An 18,307-nucleotide genomic window follows, 5' to 3' on the forward strand; every position below is an offset into this window, starting at 1 on the left:
CATAATCTTAAACTTGTTCGTACTTGAATAGCTGATGCTGTAGGATCTTTTTGTATTGCTCTTTTGATCAAGGAATCATAATATCGTGTATTTTTTCGCGAACGACCTCCAGAATGCACCGGAGATTTTCGACCAGTCTTAAACAAATTTGAAACGAGCCTGGAAATAACTGATCTGTTAGTGATAATCCCGTCTTCTTTAATTTTAAATTTACTGGAGTACTTATTGCTTGTCATTGTTTTTTTCACAATAAACTGTATAAAACATAAATTTTGCACACTACGTCTTCCTATATTTTTATCTTTTGGAATTTTTAAGTCCATTCATTGTGATTCCCGATAATTCACATTGCAAATATGCAGTACCGAGTCAAATTTTAAAACATCTTATATGATTTATCATTTTAAATTAATTTTTAATAAAATTATCTTTTACTAAATGAACATTAACAATATTAGTTAATAAAATATATACAAAATACAATACTGTATGTTGTGGCATTTCGGCTGGTTCCAATGAATTCAAAAATTCAGTATGGAAATTTCTTATTCATGCACCTAATATTCAAGTGTAAACAAAATTGTTTATCACAGACCGAAAACCAAAAATCTGACTTTACACTATTACCCAAAAGGCTTTTCTGAAGATTCCGTGAAAATTTCATCAAAATCGGTCCAGCCTTTTTTGAGTCTATACGGAACATACATATACACATCCATTTTTATGAAATATAGGGCATTAGCGGTATAATGTAAAAATTGGATTTTTACACGTCCCTCCGCACACAGGCCGAATATCAAAAATCTGATACAGTGATACCCGCTGGGCTATTCTGAAGATTACCTGAAAATTTCATCAAAATCGGTCCAGCCGTTTTTGAGTTCGGAACATACATACCCACATAAATACAAACATCAATTTTTATATATATAGAAGATGTTCATCATAACTGTTGGAGCATCCAACTGGCACGCCCATATGATTTTGGTGGTTTTCAACACCCTTAAAATACCATGGATTCCTAAATTGAAAAATTGTCCTAATGTTTTTAAATTAAAACGATTTTAGGGTTTTTGGACTTCTTTTAATAGAAGAGAGTTTGTAGATGATTCTTAAATAAAAGCTCAAAAAGTGTGAACATCGGAGTTTTAAACACCTATGGATAAAATCCTTCAAAACCGAAACGAAAGACCAAGGATGTGATCCATTTTTTTACTTGTATACAACTAACAAAATGTACTATTTGATAAATGTTCTATATATAGCGATCTGTTTTATTGCATTCTTTCTGCATAAATAATTTTAGTTGAAATCAGTGATTGGTTGAACATCCGCTCAACTTCAACATGATGTAGAAATTTAAATTCAGCCTAGACTTCGTAAGCCAATGTCGTACACATTCCGAACATAAAGAAATTTATGGATGACACTTTTGTACCTTCAGAGCACATGTCAGTCACTACAATCTTTGCTACACGAGTCTCACTCCTCCAAAGATTGTCAATTCAGAGATAGCGCCTTTGCTATATTGTATCCAAATGGATACAAGACACTTTTTGGATATTTAACAATATCACAACCTTATGTTGATGCAATATTCCATTTGGAGTGCCACAGTTGTGGGCTTGCCTGAGAAATGTCAGAGATTTGCTGGAGGCTTTGATCGCAGATCGAGAAATTAAAATTATTTATTTTGTCTAAATGTGTTATTATCAGGGCAAGCTTTTTGCTTGGAAAGTAAGTCTTTACCAGTTTGTAAGAAATATAGCCATTCTTTTAAATAAATTAAATAAATAATATTAAAAAAAGAAAGAAATTGCAATTAGTTTTACTTGATATCGAATGCGGTAATTCGGCCCTTGGTTGTAAATTTACAAACAATATCTACATAAATTTCTGTACATACATTTAATGATAATTTTGCAATAATATCTATATTTCATTCTTAACTTTTTGCAGATAATTTTAATTCTATGTATGTTATACGTTGGAGATTCACTAGCTAAATCATTTCAACCTACTAATTTTGACTACGACTATCGAGTAGAAAGTCGCAATACACCGCGGCGTCATAGGGGCAAAAGTGCAACCACTACTACACCAAGACCACTAATACAGCAATATTGGCAGAGTTTTGTACGTAATTTACCCACGCTGCCACCATTTTCATGGAATATAACAAACCCCATAGGCAACCTCTTTAATGCAGGAGCACAAGAAATCATTGAAACACCAGTGGCAATGCATTACATGATGCAGGAAGAGCCCAATAGAATACGTAGAACAAAAACTTCTAAACGAAAGTCATCTAAGAAAGGTAAAGATCGCAAAAGACTGCAAAGAAATTATTATTCTTCATATGATAACGGCTACGGCAATGGCTATCAACAACAAACACAATTACAGTTGCAACCTTTAGGAATAGATCAAAATGGAATAATGCATTTCTATGATCCTTCATCGGGACAATATTATGCTTTGCAACAGGAGACGCAACCAAATTATCACAATAATCAATATGGAAATCAATACAACACTCAACATCAATATAATAGTCAATATAGCAACTATGCCGAAAATGGCTATGATGATGAAGATGACGATGGCTATGGTGATGAAAGTGGCGAGCAATATAATCATAATGGTTACGATTCCCAACATGGGTACGATTCTGACAATGGATACGATTCGGAACAGGGCTATGACGCTGACAATGGCTACGATTCCGAACAGGGTTACGAATCTGATAATGGCTACGATTCTGACAATGGCTACGATTCTGAACAGGGATACGAGTCTGAACATAACGGTTATGACAATGATGGAGAATCTTATAATGACGGTCATACGGAATATGATGATGGTGTAGAATTGGCCGACAATTGGGGTTATAATGATGAAGAAATTTTTGCCGACAGAAAACTAAAGGACGGGCCAACAGATAATATCGAAGCCATTGCCGGAAGTATTATAAAAATTCAAAAGCATCTTTTGAAGCCAGAAACTGAAGAAGATGTTAAACTTTTACTCTCCAAGGTGAAGAAGCCGACCGACAGAAATGATAAGGTCACAACGAAAGCAGAAACAACTACTGTGAACAAAGAATCAAATGAGCAAACAGAAACAATCGATAATGAAGATGTTGAATCTGTGCGTAATGTCTTGGGCACATTTAAGAAAGCTCCAAGTAGGAAAAAGCAACTAGCCAATACAAGAAAAGAAGTTGAATCTGTACGTAATGCTTTGGGGTCCTTTATGAAAGATGATACTGTGAGTAGGAGAAAGCAGACTGCTAACACTAAAATATCTACACACTTGGTAGAGAAGCCTAGAGGAAAAGAAAAGTATTATATTTTCCCAGCTAATTTTTGGTTATAAAAGAACATTGCAAATGAAAATGATTAAAGAAAATTAAATATTATCGTTGGATACACTACTATAAAGCCATGTTTTAAATGTTTATTAAGAACAATAATAGATTGTGATTTGTATTTTAAAAGGTAATAAATATTTAACTATAACATAATGAACAAATAATTACCTGTTGTGGCTTGCTATTTCATTATAAACTTGAGTCTTGTTGAGCCTTTGTTCTGTTAAATTAGGGAATCTTGATTTTAATTTTTTATATTTATTCTTGAAATTCTATAAAAATATTAATAGTAAAAGCATTAAAAAGTTTATATTTATATAACTATAACAAGTTGATAAATAGTTTTGTTCTAAAAAAAATAACTCTACTTACATTTAGTATTCATAGGTATATGTATGTAAAAATAATAATTTTATTTAAATGCAACTAGGGAAAAATGCGAGGTTGAGAAAAGTTCTTAACTAAGTCATGTTTCTTTAGGCAAGTCAACTTGTTTTATAATTTCTAAGTTATCAAAATATGTATGTAGCATGGCATTTTTAGCCGATATTCTTTCATTGGGATCATAAACCATCATAGCCTGTAATGGAGAAAATATAATTTATTATTAACTAACCTAATGTTATATATGTATATCAAAACATACTTTAAAGAGATCAAAGGCTTCATGTTTAGCTACGATTTCTGGCACATTTGTATTTTCCCATCTGGGGAATTTTACTTTGTAGTCAGGTAATTGGGATACACCAGGCCAAGTTGTTTCATCTGGTGTACCCAAAGTACGAAATATTCTATATAATTGATCAATTTCACTGTCCCCAGGAAATAAAGAGCGTCGCATTATCTGTAAATATGAAAATATTATATTAATTTAAAATTGTAATATAAATATTGGATGTATGACTTAAAAATGAGGGTTTTTTTTAAATTTGTTGCTTTCATTCTGAAACATTTGTACAATATAAATTTATTCAATGTATTGGCCATGACCTTTTCCCATTTTTCTGGCAAAATATGTATTCTTAGCCAAAAGAACTGCTCGTCTTTTGATGTCAAGAACTGATCTGAAGTGAAGCGCCTGGACTATAATGTGGGTGAGCCAAAATTTCCCATCCACTTTATTCTAAATAATTTTTCACAGATGAAATAAAAGACATTTCTGTGATACGATATAATGTAGATGGGTTACAAATCAAACCTGAGCTTAAATATTCTTGTACAAAGCTAAATCGTACAGTGATATTCGCAAACAATATTCGTTATATCGTGGAGCCGTTTACAAGAAAAATAAAAGTATTTTATGAAGGAGAACATTTTTTTAATTGTGGATCAACTGATCGTATAATAAAAGACTGTAACGAACAAACTAAATGATTCATCTGTAACAAAGCGGTCATACATTTCAAAAATACGTAAGAAAGTATATTTAGACAGAATATTGGATATATACGTCAATATTATTCAGTCTTGGAAATGTTTCGATTGAGCCTCTAGTCTGAATTAAAAATTCTGTCTAAGGTCGTCGAACTAGTTTCCAGTTATAAGCCTTAAACTGTTTTAAAAAACTCGCCAGCAGTGATGAAAATCATATCAGATGGAGAACTGATGCCGTTTCATCATTCACCATCAAGCCAATTAACGAACAGGAAGCAGTAAGAATGCAAGTAGAACAATGGTTAGCAAGTGATATTGTTAGAGAAAAAAAACCGTAGAGAATATACATGCAGCGGAAACTCTTCTGTCAAAGACCTAACTCAGTTGTCAGAAACCTAAGTGGTGAGAATGTATTAGTAGAAAAAACTATGTGGAAATAAAAACAACACTCGTATGTATGATTATTTTTATTAATTTTTTTTGTTTCAGTTTTTTTTTGGTTTCCGCTCTACGTTCTCTATGAAAAAACTATGTAAAAACAAAAACAAGTACATATATGTGATTATTTTGAGTTTGTTTTTTTATAGTTTCCGCTCTATGTGTATTTCTCTATGGTTGGAAGTACTTTACATAGATTTCAGCGAGTTAACCGTTAACGGTGCCTTAAATATTACTTGTGCCTAACTATGCTTGTTCTTTTAACATTATAAACACTTTTCAATATTTATTTACAATAAAAAGAGATCTTAGTATCTAATTAAAACTTCAAATTTGTTTGTTTTATTTGTGTAACAATTTTGGAAAAATTGAATTGATGCCACACAATATCTAATTCTTTGAAGCGTGATCATCTAATAAATCCATAATAAAGAAACTAAGTTATAGTAAACATAGCTATAGTTGGCACTTTTGACTACTCAACTTTTTGTTTTTGGTTACTTGTACTTTTTCACCAACAAACATTTCAGTTTTTGCATTTATTGTATTGAAAAATAAAATACTTACCATTTCTGCAAATATACAGCCTAAACTCCATATATCCATGCCAGTGGCATAGAATTTGGTACCCAACAGAATTTCCGGAGCTCTATACCATAATGTAACCACTTCATGGGTGTAGGCTCTCATGGGCATGTTAAAGGCTCTGGCTAAACCAAAATCAGCTAACTATAAAAACAATATATTAATTAAAAATGAAATTAATTACAATAAATAATAATTTACCTTAATATTACCGGCAGCATCTACCAGTAAATTTTGTGGCTTCAAGTCTCTGTGTAATATACGGTTTGTATGACAGAATGCAATAGCATCAAACATTTGGAACATGTAACTCTGTTAAGTAACAAAATATATAATATGATTGTAAATTTGTAGACAACCTCATGGAAATGTTAGAGTAAATTAACACTAATGCTAGCTAGATATAATAATAAGCAGACTTATGTTTAAACAATTAATAAAGTTAATTAAGGTTAATATTATGACTTTTGTATGGAAATTTTGCTCTATAAACGTTTGGTTAATTCTATGAATAAAGTCGTAAATCTTTATTGCTACAGAACAGTTATGACAGACAGTCTAATAAAATCTTGCTAACAAAAATATGAATGTTAAATCTATAATTAATTATATGGAATTATGCAAAGCCAGTCAAAATGCGTATTTAAGACAAAGCTTTTTAAAACAAAACATGAAAATAAACTAATAATCTTATCTATTTTTCAACAAAAATAAATCATTTGTAATATATATATTAAGTTTAAGCCTGTCATCCACTAACCTTTATTAATTTCGCTGTAAATACTTCCTTCTTTTTGTCCATTAGCTTTTTCAAATCCATATTGAGATATTCAAACACCATATACAGACTAGCATCGGCCACTACAACATCAAATAATTGCACTATGTTGTCATGTTTCAAATCTTTTAACAGAGAAATTTCTCTTATAGCCGTAGAGGGTACACCCTCGGTTTCACTGAAATATAATAGCAATTATATGTTAGTCAAGATTGTGTTTTGGTATTAAATTTTATTTTGTGTTGTTTTTGTTAAAATTGCATTTACCTCATTTAAATTTGCCACAAGGAAAGCGTGTAAGCAAAATTGAAATATGTATATAAATTAATAAGTTGTTTTTAAAATTATATGCTAATGTTGTTATTAATCTTGATGATTTGTGAGCTTCAAGACAAAGCCGAATCATGTGGTGCTACGTTACAAATTATCAAATACACCGGAGCACGTACATGATTCGGATGTTGTCTAGAGTCATTTATAGATTTGATTGTTAAACATTTATAAGAATTCATAAAAATATAAATTATGTTTAAACAAATTTTTAAACAACTTTTCAGTTTCTTTACGCTCTATGTTGATAGCGAAGCAGTGTACTATATTTTTCATATTTTAGTGAAAAATCGTAAATAAAAGTCAATTAATGCTAATTTTTGAGATAACATGTTTTTCGACTTGTTCAGTTTTTTTCATACAAATGCTTGCGTGTTCTTTTCTTTCAAATAACATATCCGAAGGTATTTTGCTTTAATTGTGGAGCATCCTGACTTTAAACTGACATAACTCAGCCATTTTTTAAACGAGTTTTACAAATATTTTTCTGTTTAAAAGATAAAACTAATATATTTTAAACAAAATAAGCAATTTTGAAATTCGAATCGTTATATGCGAGTTTTGCTTTACTTCTTTAATTTGAAAAAAAGTGCCGCTGAAGTATACGAATTGTTCATGGTGATAGCTTATGGTGAATGTGTTCCATCGATGCAAAGTTTGATCGATGCAGAACGATCTCTCTGCTAAACACTTCACTTTGAAACAGAGTATCCGATATTGGCTTGATTCGTTCTTGGCCTCAAAAGATGAGCAGTTCCTTTGGCTCGAATTTTATTTGTTGTCAGAAAGATGGGAAAAGGTCGTAACAATTTATATATAAGATTTATCTATGGAAAATTGTGTTTTCACAGTTCGGTAAGAAGGACATTCATAGAGACTTCTCGTTTGGGTGTCGTATTTGGTGGTAATTGGAAAGAGGGAAATCTTCAGCGGAAAACAATAGTATGCATAATTTTTGATTTACTATGTAGAAAATACCATATAACTTGCCAGACTCGTCTCACTCTATATTTTAAAAAGCTATTCGGACTCTGTTGATGAACAAATACACTGCCAAATCAGTCTCGGTTGTTCAATTCAGATATGAAAATAATTTTATTTTAGTCACTCCTTAGTGTTGATATGTACTAAAAACATTTATGTGCTGTTTTTCTATAGCGAATGAGCGTTTTGAGTGGACGTTTTACATGTATTTTGTTTTTGTTACAATAACAAAACACATGTTAAATTTCCACTCAAAGTACTCGTTCGCTATAGAAAAACAGCACATTAATCCTTTATATAAACGAATAATTCAATTTAAACAAGATACATTAAAATCCTGAAATCAAATTGAAATCTTGATACCTATTAAAAGATTTTAATAAAATTGTTTCAACAACTATTAATGCAATCCTTTAAAATCTGAACGTATGACATTCATGAAGGACACACACTGTTACAGGGAGGCAAACAGCCAGCACCTGTCTTCTAATGTCCCGGCCCTCTTTCCACTTCATGCCATCATCACCAATACTATAGTTTAAAAAACAATTGTGTATATGGATTTGTGTACCAAATACACACATAAACACAGTTGCAGCCAAACATCGTCACACAAATACCGACACCAGAAAAATATAAATTAAGGACATTTGTCGGAGACACACAATACAAATCACAAATTTACATTTGAAAACTTCTGTATCACTTGTTGTAAACACTTTAAAACACAATTAAATTGTTCATTAAACTTAAAAAAATTTACCTTTCCAAGCGTATTTTCTTTAGGGCCACATCCTTGCCTGTTTTAGTGTCTCGCGCCTTATAAACAATGCCATAGGTGCCCTCGCCAATTTTCTCGATTCTCTGAAAGCTTGCAACGTCGTGCATGTTTTGTTTGTTTTTCGCTCCAATTGTTTAGTTTATTTTCAGTTAAATTGTTTATGTTTTTATTTATATTTGTTTTATTATTGAATTAGTTTGGCACGAATAAAAAGAAAAAAACACTACACACACAAATGCCTAAACGCTAAAAAGCCGCAAAAATTCTATTTGTTATCGTAGAAGCCACTAAAATATTAGTGATGTTAGTTACTGGGAAATCGATAATACTTAATGTAAACACAGAGTTGCAATTTCAAGTACTAACATATAATGAGGTTTTTGTCGTTGCTAAATAACAGAGATGCATTGAAAAAGCATTGTTTGTTTGTAGAGATGCCAGTTTTGTGTTAAATATTAATCCCCCATATTCATAAAAAAATTAAATTTAAACAATGTTTTAAAGTAAAATTTCCATACAAAATTTGATTATAAAACGTTTAAATTTAAAAATTGTTTATGAATAAGGCCTTAATTAAAGTCAAAGTTTAAAAAGAGTACTTAGATATATTTTTGGACTAAGATATAGGAATCAGAAATGTTTTTTTATTAAATTATAGGAAACATTTTGTAGCTGCTGCAAAATAGCTTCTTGGTTCGTAGTTATATTTTTCAATTTTAATATATGTGCAACAACTATAGTTTTTAAGGGTTAATTTCCATTTTTGTACTCGTTTTGTAAATACTAGACTTCATGTTATATTTTTCTTAAGTTTCATCAAAATCGGCAAAAAAATATATAACATTTCGCTATATAACATTTATTTTGATAGATATCCCACTCGTATCCCACTATGAGACCAAATAGGTCTTAAAGGTAATGAACTAAGCTTTCTTTTGAGCAAAAAAAAAAAAATTAAAAAAGGGCCCATATTGGAGAAAAAATCGATTTTGCAAAAAAAAAGTCAAAAATTGTATTTCTTGAGTTATAAAATATTTATTTTGATAGATATCCCACTCGCATCCCACTAAGCGACCAAAAATATCTTAAAGGAATGGACCTAAGCTTTCTTTTGACTAAAAAAAAAATTTTTAAAAAGGGCCCATTTTGAAAAAAATTCGTATTTGCAAAAAAAAGTCAAAAATTGTAAGTCATGAGTTAAAAATATTTATTTTGATAGATATCCAACTCGCATCCCACTAAGCGACCAAAAGGGTCTTCAAGGATAATATCTAAGCTTTTGTTTAAGCTAAGAAAAAGGGTCCATTTTGAAAAAAAAAGTCAACAAAGTTTTTGATTTTGCAAAAAAAAGTCAAAAATTGTATGTTTTGAGTTACAAAATATTTATTTTGATAGATATCCCACTCGCATCCCACTAAGCGATCAAATAGGTGTTCAAGGAAAATATCTAAGCTTTATTTTAAGAAAAAAAGGGCCCATTTTAAAAAAAGTCAAAAAAGTTTTTGATTTCGGAAAAAAAAATATTAAAACTTTTTTATTTTTTTTTTTTAATATTTTTTTTCGAAAGATTGACGAAAGAGCTATCTAAACTATTTGGGACACATTTTGCTAAGAATAAGTTACATGGATAAGAAAAAACCCCTGTTTGACCAAAATGCAAAAATTTGACCCCCTATAACTCAGAGAGTTCTCGACCGATCTTGTTGAAAAATTGTGTCTGAGTTACTATCCAATAGAACTAACCTTGGTGCAAATTTCATTCCGATCGGAAGACATCGATTTCAAAAGTTGGTTCACTTGACATGAAATGCCCCATATGTATTAGTGAAACAAATTTTAAAACAAAAAAAGAATTCTGGGTTCGATTTATTTTGGCCTTTGAAATATCTATTATTGGATATCCATATGGCTATATTAATGCCTTAGTAATCCAGATATACATATAGTTAAAAATCGAGGTTGACCTGGTTTATTCCTTATATCTTATTTGTGGGCCGATTGTATTAAATTAAATAGCAGCCGGGCCGGGAGAATTTCCGATATATTGATGTATGAAAGTTATTTGGGGGCTACGGATAGTTGATTTCAACATACAGACGGACAAAAGACATGACTATATCGACTACGCTGTCTATAATGAAAATTGTAGAAATTACAAACGGAATGACAAACTTATATATAGTATACTACCCTTGCCACTCATGGTGAAGGGTATAAAATCGTAATTTTCGGAAAAATTATTTTTATACCCTTCACCATGAGTGAGAAAACAAAATTAAAAGATTTCTTTATTACGGCATTGACAAAACAATGGATACTTAGGTATTATTTTAACAAATATGGTCTAAACTTTGCAATAACTCAATATTTTGTTGGGTATCCCTTATTTTTTATAACTGCTACACATCGACGATGCATTGGACCAATTAAAGAGTCAATGGTCTCCTTTGAAATATTTTGCCATTCCCTTATAACCGCCTCCGATAAATCTTCCTTCGATCTACAATTTCCCATAGATTTTCTAGGGGATTGAGATCTGGCGATTGGGCAGGCCACTTCAAAACACGTACCTCGTTGGATTGTAACCACTCGGTTACAACCCTAGTTGTGTGTTTCGGGTCGTTGTCGTGTTGGAATCTCCAAAATAGGGGCATATTTTCCTCAGCGTATGGATACATAACATCGTTTAATATGGTTCTGTATCCTATACCTGTCATGGTATCTTTTATAATATGAATTGGGCATAATATTGCCACCACCAAACTTTACAGTCTTATTTGTGTACTTTGGATCTAATCTTTTTTCATTTGGTCGTCTTACAAATGTTCTCCCATCACTGCCTCTTAAATTGTATTTGGTTTCGTCGGAAAAGAGGACAGTATTCCATTTCTTTATCGACCAGTTTAAATGATCCCTGGCAAATTGTAGACGAGCAGAACGGTTCTTTTTAGAAATGAGTGGTTTTTTCACAGGACGATAGCAACCAAGACCAGCCTTATTTGCCCTGCGACTAACTGTTCGGGTACTTATGTATTTCTAATTTTAGGCTATTAACAACCTCTCGAGGAGTTATTTTTGGGAATTTATTGAACTCTCTCGCTATTAAATTATCTTGTCTAGGAGTAGTCTTACGAGGTCTTCCACCTAAATGTTGAGTTTTTACAGAACCGGTCTCACGGAATTTCTTTATAATTTTTGAAATTGCTGATTTATTTATTGAATATTTGTCACAGATACTTTTTTGTTTTAAACCAGCTTTAAAATCGTTAATTATTTTATTTTTTAAGTCTTCACAAATCTAAACTTTAGCCATTTTCGTTAACTTTGAAAAAAGCAATTATGCGAAAAACTTAGAAAAAGAAATTGTGAAAAATTACCAGAATTTAAAAATTAAATAAAATAACTGTAAACATGATGCTTTTTACATCGTTCGTTTAAATATTATTTTCGTTTTACACTTCTTTCTTGCAGAAGTTTAAAAGTTTCAATTGTTTTATCAGTAGCGAAATAAATAGTGAATATTTTTAATTTTGTTCCCTTTCTTCAGAATATAATTAATTATGTAGTTTGTTTTTCAGTTAATTTATATAAATAAAACTATACAAGTAAAATACTAAAAAAAAAGAAATAATTATTTAAAAAAAATATTTTAAATTTTGGGCTACATGTGGAATATATTGTTTTGTAACCACTGTATGTTAATTCGTAAATAACTTCGTAAATACTTCGATTTTTGGTGACATAAGCTCAACAATCTGTGATCACTCATATTTTAGACCAAACATCAATATACATACATACAAATGTATATTTAAAGAACAGAAAATATACGACTTAAAATATTTAAATCGTTTTACTAAAAATAATAATGTAATGTAACAAAAAGTAAATTTTTAATTTATTTAAATGTGTTTTTTAAAATTTATTTACATTAAAATTGCAAACTCTATTGCATGTCCCTTAAAAATATTTCAATAATTGTTTTTCATAATCCTGTAAAAGTTGAAAAGTTATTCTACTATTATGGTTTAAAATCTTCACAAGTTTGTCTCTCAATGACAACCAAAATGTAACCTCAATATAAACAAACAAAAGGTTGTATAAGAAAAACCACGCACATGCATTACAACGACCACGAAACCTTTATTCTTCTTTACAACAATTTGGTTTATGTTGTAAAGAAGAATCAGGAAAATAAAGGAAAACATTTAAAGCGAAAAACAAAAGGTTATCAAAATGTACCTACACAAACAGACATACTCGTACGTTAATAAAATAACGGAAAAGTACGAGTACACCATTTTAAATATCATTGTTGTTGTTGTTGTAACCACTTTCTTTGTTACTCATACGCAACGGAAAAAGCCAACAACAAACAAGCAACATAATTATAAAACCACACAAGCACACAATTGAATGGAAACGACACAGCAGTTCTAGGAGACTGTCCCGAACTAGTGATTTTAGGGCTATAACCAAAATGTGCCCTAGCACATTTTTTCCCGGTCTTTTTCGAATGTAAACCTCACGCACAAAAACGATTTTTTAAAGTCAAAATGTTCTCAAATTTTATTTTTTAAAATTTTTTTTTACTTTTTTATTTTTTTTAGTGTAAGTCATAGAGAAACATAGAGCGGAAACTAGAAAAAAACTCAAACAAAAAAATTACTCAAAATAATCACACATACGAGTGTTGTTTTTGTTTTCACATTGTTTTTATACCCTTCACCTTCGTGAGAAGGGTATATATAAGTTTGTCATTCCGTTTGTAATTTCTACATTTTTCATTTCCGACCCTATAAAGTATATATATTCTGGATCCTTATAGATAGCGGAGTCGATTAAGCCATGTCCGTCTGTCTGTCTGTCTGTCTGTCTGTCCGTCTGTCTGTCTGTCTGTCTGTTGAAATCAGTTTTCTGAAGACCCCAGATATCTTCGGGATCCAAATCTTCAATAATTCTGTCAGACATGCTTTCGAGAATTTTGCTATTTAAAATCAGCAAAATCGGTCCACAAATGGCTGAGATATGAGGAAAAAACCAAGACAACCTCGATTTTTGACCTATTTTTTTACCTATATCTGGATTACTAAGACATTAATATAGACAATATGGATATCTAATGATAGATATTTCAAAGACATTTGCAACTACGTATATAAGACCATAGTAAGTTGGACCTACAATGGGTCAAAATCGGGAAAAAAATTTTTAACCCGAATTTTTTTTTCAAAAAAAAAAAATTTAAAAAACAAAAAATATTTTTTTAAAATTTAAAAAAAAAAAAATTTAAAAAAAAAAAAAATTTTAAATTTAAAAAAAAAAAAAATTTTTAAATTTAAAAAAATAAAAATTTTAAATTTAAAAAAAAAAAAAATTAAAATTAAAAAAAAAAAATTTTAAAATTAAAAAAAAAAAATTTTAAATTTAAAAAATAACAATAGAAAAAAATTTTTTTCCAAAAAATTAAAAAAATGGAAAAAAAAAATAAATTTTGTTTACCTAAAAATATTTAAAAGTTTGAAGTATAATTTGGTGAAGGGTATATAAGATTCGGCACAGCCGAATATAGCACTCTTACTTGTTTCTACTAATACATTCTCACCACTTAGGTTTCTGACAACTGAGTTAGGTCTTTGACAGGAGAGTTTCTGCTCTATGTCTATTCTCTATGGTGTAAGTATAGATTCGAGTCAGGTTGATATATTTATAAAAAAATCTATTTGCGATTTGCATTTAAAAAATCCGCTTTTTGTGGGTGAACTTTTTTTAAAACCAAAAAAAAGTAATACCAATCATTTTTTTAAATAACTTTCAATGGTATATTCGACTATGCTAGGACCATTTTGCAAAAAAACGTTACATGGGATGAAATAAACTATACATTTTTACGATTTTACCTTTTAAAAATGGTGGTTTATTTCCTTTTAAATATAAACAGTGCTAATCAATAAACATTAATTCAAATTGATAATGCAATTTCGTTACAATATCAACACTATTTGTATAAAGCCAGTTTGTAAGAATTACTCATAAAAAAAGTGCAGTACAAAATAAACGTTGAAAGTGACTACACTCTAGATTACTTAGAGACACTTAAGTGACAAATGTCTTCACGCTAGATTACATGGGATGTATAAACAAACGAATTGACCTCTATCAGCTCTACAAAGAACACCCATATGTACGTGTCAAATGACCCAAAATATATAAATTGGAGTCAGCAAAGTGGTCAGATATTAGTGGCAATTACTTTCTATATGGAATACATTGACTACTTGCTGAACAGCTGGGTCTGGAATATTTACAGTTACAAACACCCACATGCACACACACATCAATACAGTAAAATTTAAATATTTATTTTTTTATGGGGAGTTAGTTTATGAGAGAGTAAAATGTAAAAACATATAGAGAACGACTTTACAACAAAATAAATCTTAAAATTTTCACAGCCTTGTGTTGAGGCAGAGCATTAACACAATTAAGAATTTTGTCACTAATTCCGCCGGAAAATTATGTTTAAAAGTGTGTGTGTTTGTTTATTCTATATATCGTTACATTAATATAGAAAGGCCCTAACTCGTATTTTTTTAACTCGAGGTTTTTTGGCTAAATATGATATATCGAAATAAACGAAAATCTGGGCTTTCAAAAAAATCACGAGTTAGGGCCTTTCTATATTAAGGTAACGACATTTATCCATATAAAAATTAAACACAAAAAAAAAACAATTTATAAAATAAATATATTATATAGACTTTGTAGGACGATATAGTAGTGGAGTACGGATAATGTTCTCGAAGTACACAACTTTGTTACACAGTGGTGACCCCTCATTTCAATTTGAAATCTTTGCAAATAATATTTAAAAAATTTTAATTTCCTATACGGATATTTAAAAATTTAGATTTTCTGCTTCAAATTTAAAAATTCTCCATTTTGGCAAAAATTTTTGTGCTACAGACATGGCTCAAAATTAATTAAAATCTGTATTAATGTACTCAAGAAAAAAAAAATATGTTTAAATTAAAAAAAAGTAAGTAAAACATACACCTTGGCACTAGAGTTCTAAATAACACTCTTTTAGTTATTTTTTGTATGAATCCAGGAACCAATGTTAAATAAATTATCAAAATTGGCTTAATAATCTTATTCTTCTTCTTCTATATAAAATCAGTAGAGAACGGCCGGACCGATTTAGACAAATTTTTTTTAAAATGTTGGTCATAGCCCAACTTAGGTTTTTATGGAATGAAAAATTTACCACGCCCACTTTTACGACCACTTTTTTGAATTTATCTAAAATCGGAAAACGGCTCCATAATCCAATTTAAGTTTTTACTGAAAGAGAAATTGACCACGCCAATTTTTTTTCGATATATCTAAAATCGCAGGACGCCTGGACCGATTCAACAAATTTTTTTAATGTTCGCAATACATAGTGCGCAAAAGTTTTTACATAAAAAAAAATTGTAATATATCGGTCTGTGATCACTCATACTTCTGACCAAAAATCAATTTTTTCTATAAAAACTCAAAATATCTAAATTCGCTAATAATTCGTTTAATCAAGAAAAGAGCTCGATCTGTGATCACTCATATTTCTGACCAAAATTCGATTTTTTATTTCAAAACTCAAAATATCTAAATTCGCTAATAACTTGGCCAATAAGCGTTTAATCAAGAAAAGCAGTTCGATCTGTGATCATTCATATTTCTGACCAAAATTCGATTTTTTATATAAAAATTCACAAAATCTAAAATCGTTAGCAACTTGGCCAATAAGCGTTTAATCAAGAAAAGGAGCTCGATCTGTCATCACTCATATTTCTAACCAAAAATCGATTTTTTTATATAAAAACTCACAAAATCTAAAATCGTTAGCAACTTGGCCAATAAGCGTTTAATCAAGAAGAGGAGCTCGATCTGTGATCACTCATATTTCTGACCAAAAATCGATATTTTTATATAAAAACTCAAAATATCTAAATTCGCTAATAACTTGGCCCATAAGCGTTTAATCATGAAAAGGAGCTCGATCTGTGATCACTCATATTTCTTAACAAAAATCGATTTTTTATATAAAAACTCAAAATATCTAAATTCGCTAATAACTTGGCCAATTAGCGTTGAATCAAGAAAAGGAGCTCGATCTGTGATCACTCATATTTCTGAACAAAAATCGATTTTTTATATAAAAACTCAAAATATCTAAATTCGCTAATAATTCGTTTAATCAAGAAAAGGAGTTCGATCTGTGATCACTCATATTTCTTAACAAAAATCGATTTTTTATATAAAAACTCAAAATATCTAAATTCGCTAATAACTTGGCCAATAAGCGTTTAATCAAGAAAAGCAGCTCCAGCTGTGATCACTCATATTTCTGACCAAAAATTTATTTTTTATATAAAAACTCAAAATATCTAAATTCGCTAATAACTTGGCCAATAAGCGTTTAATCAAGAAAAGGAGCTCGATCTGTGATCACTCATATTTCTGGCCAAAAATTCATTATATAAAATCTCACAATATCTAAAATCGTTAGTAACTTGGCCAATAAGCGTTTAATCAAGAAAACGCGCTCGATCTGTGATCACTCATATTTCTAGCCAAAAATCGATTTTTTTTATATAAAAACACACAAAATCTAAAATCGTTAGTAACTTGGCCAATAAGCGTTTAATCAAGAAAAGGAGCTCGATCTGTGATCACTCATATTTCTGACCAAAATTCGATTTTTTATATAAAAACTCAAAATATCTAAATTCGCTAATAACTTTGCCATTAAGCGTTGAATCGAGAAAAGGAGCTCGATCTGTGATCACTCCTATTTCTGACGAAAATTCGATTTTGTATATAAAAACTCAAAATATCTCAATTCTGACCAAAAATCGATTTTTTATATAAAAAATCAAAATATCTAAATTCGCTAATAACTTGGCCAATAATATTTCAAACCACTTGGCCAATAAGCGTTTAATCAAGAAAATGACTCGATCTCTGATCACTCATATTTCTGTCCAAAAGTCGATATTTTTATGAAAATATCTAAATTCGCTAATAACTTGGCCAATAAGCGTTTAATCAAGAAAAGGAACTCGATCTGTGATCACTCATATTTCTGTCCAAAAGTCGATATTTTTATATAAAAACTCAAAATATCTAAATTCGCTAATAACTTGACCAATAAGCGTTTAATCAAGAAAAGCAGCTCGATCTGTGATCACTCATATTTCTTAACAAAAATCGATTTTTTATATAAAAACTCAAAATATCAAAATTCGGTAATAACTTGGCCAATAAGCGTTTAATCAAGAAAAGGAGCTCGATCTGTGATCTCTCATATTTCTGACCAAAAATCGATTTTTTATATAAAAACTCAAAATATCTAAATTCACTTATAACTTGGCCAATAAGCGTTTAATGAAGAAAAGAAGCTCGATCTGTGATCACTCATATTTCTTAACAAAAACCTTTGCCAATAAGCGTTTAATCAAGAAAAGGTGCTCGATCTGTGATCACTCATATTTCTGACCAAAATTCGATTACTTATATAAAAACTCAAAATAATTACATTGATTTACATGTATTCTGTATTCACATATTCCACAAAAATATTCTCCGTAACATTTTACATAACTTTGCGGAACACAGTTTA

The 18,307-nt window shown here is 30.1% G+C and overlaps 2 protein-coding genes across 2 annotated transcripts; one reads left to right on the forward strand and one right to left on the reverse strand.

The window, feature by feature from the left end:
- Positions 1-1,701: 1,701 nt before the first annotated feature.
- Positions 1,702-3,378, forward strand: LOC135951987 (TBC1 domain family member 5 homolog A). The gene is made up of 3 exons (XM_065501758.1): positions 1,702-1,737; positions 1,960-3,066; positions 3,115-3,378. Exons 1-3 carry the CDS (start codon positions 1,702-1,704, stop codon positions 3,376-3,378), a joined length of 1,407 nt encoding a protein of 468 aa, XP_065357830.1.
- A 237-nt stretch (positions 3,379-3,615) lies between these two features.
- Cdk2 (Cyclin-dependent kinase 2) lies at positions 3,616-6,722 on the reverse strand. Its single transcript, XM_065505028.1, has 5 exons — positions 6,531-6,722; positions 5,972-6,082; positions 5,753-5,914; positions 4,020-4,217; positions 3,616-3,953 (listed from the first exon to the last, which is right to left on the reverse strand). The coding sequence occupies exons 1-5, from the start codon at positions 6,609-6,611 to the stop codon at positions 3,840-3,842; spliced, it is 666 nt and encodes a 221-aa protein (XP_065361100.1). The 5' UTR covers positions 6,612-6,722; the 3' UTR covers positions 3,616-3,839.
- Between the last annotated feature and the right edge of the window lie 11,585 nt (positions 6,723-18,307).

This window comes from Calliphora vicina, chromosome 1, assembly GCF_958450345.1.
Source record: "Calliphora vicina chromosome 1, idCalVici1.1, whole genome shotgun sequence".
Lineage (NCBI taxonomy): Eukaryota > Metazoa > Arthropoda > Insecta > Diptera > Calliphoridae > Calliphora > Calliphora vicina.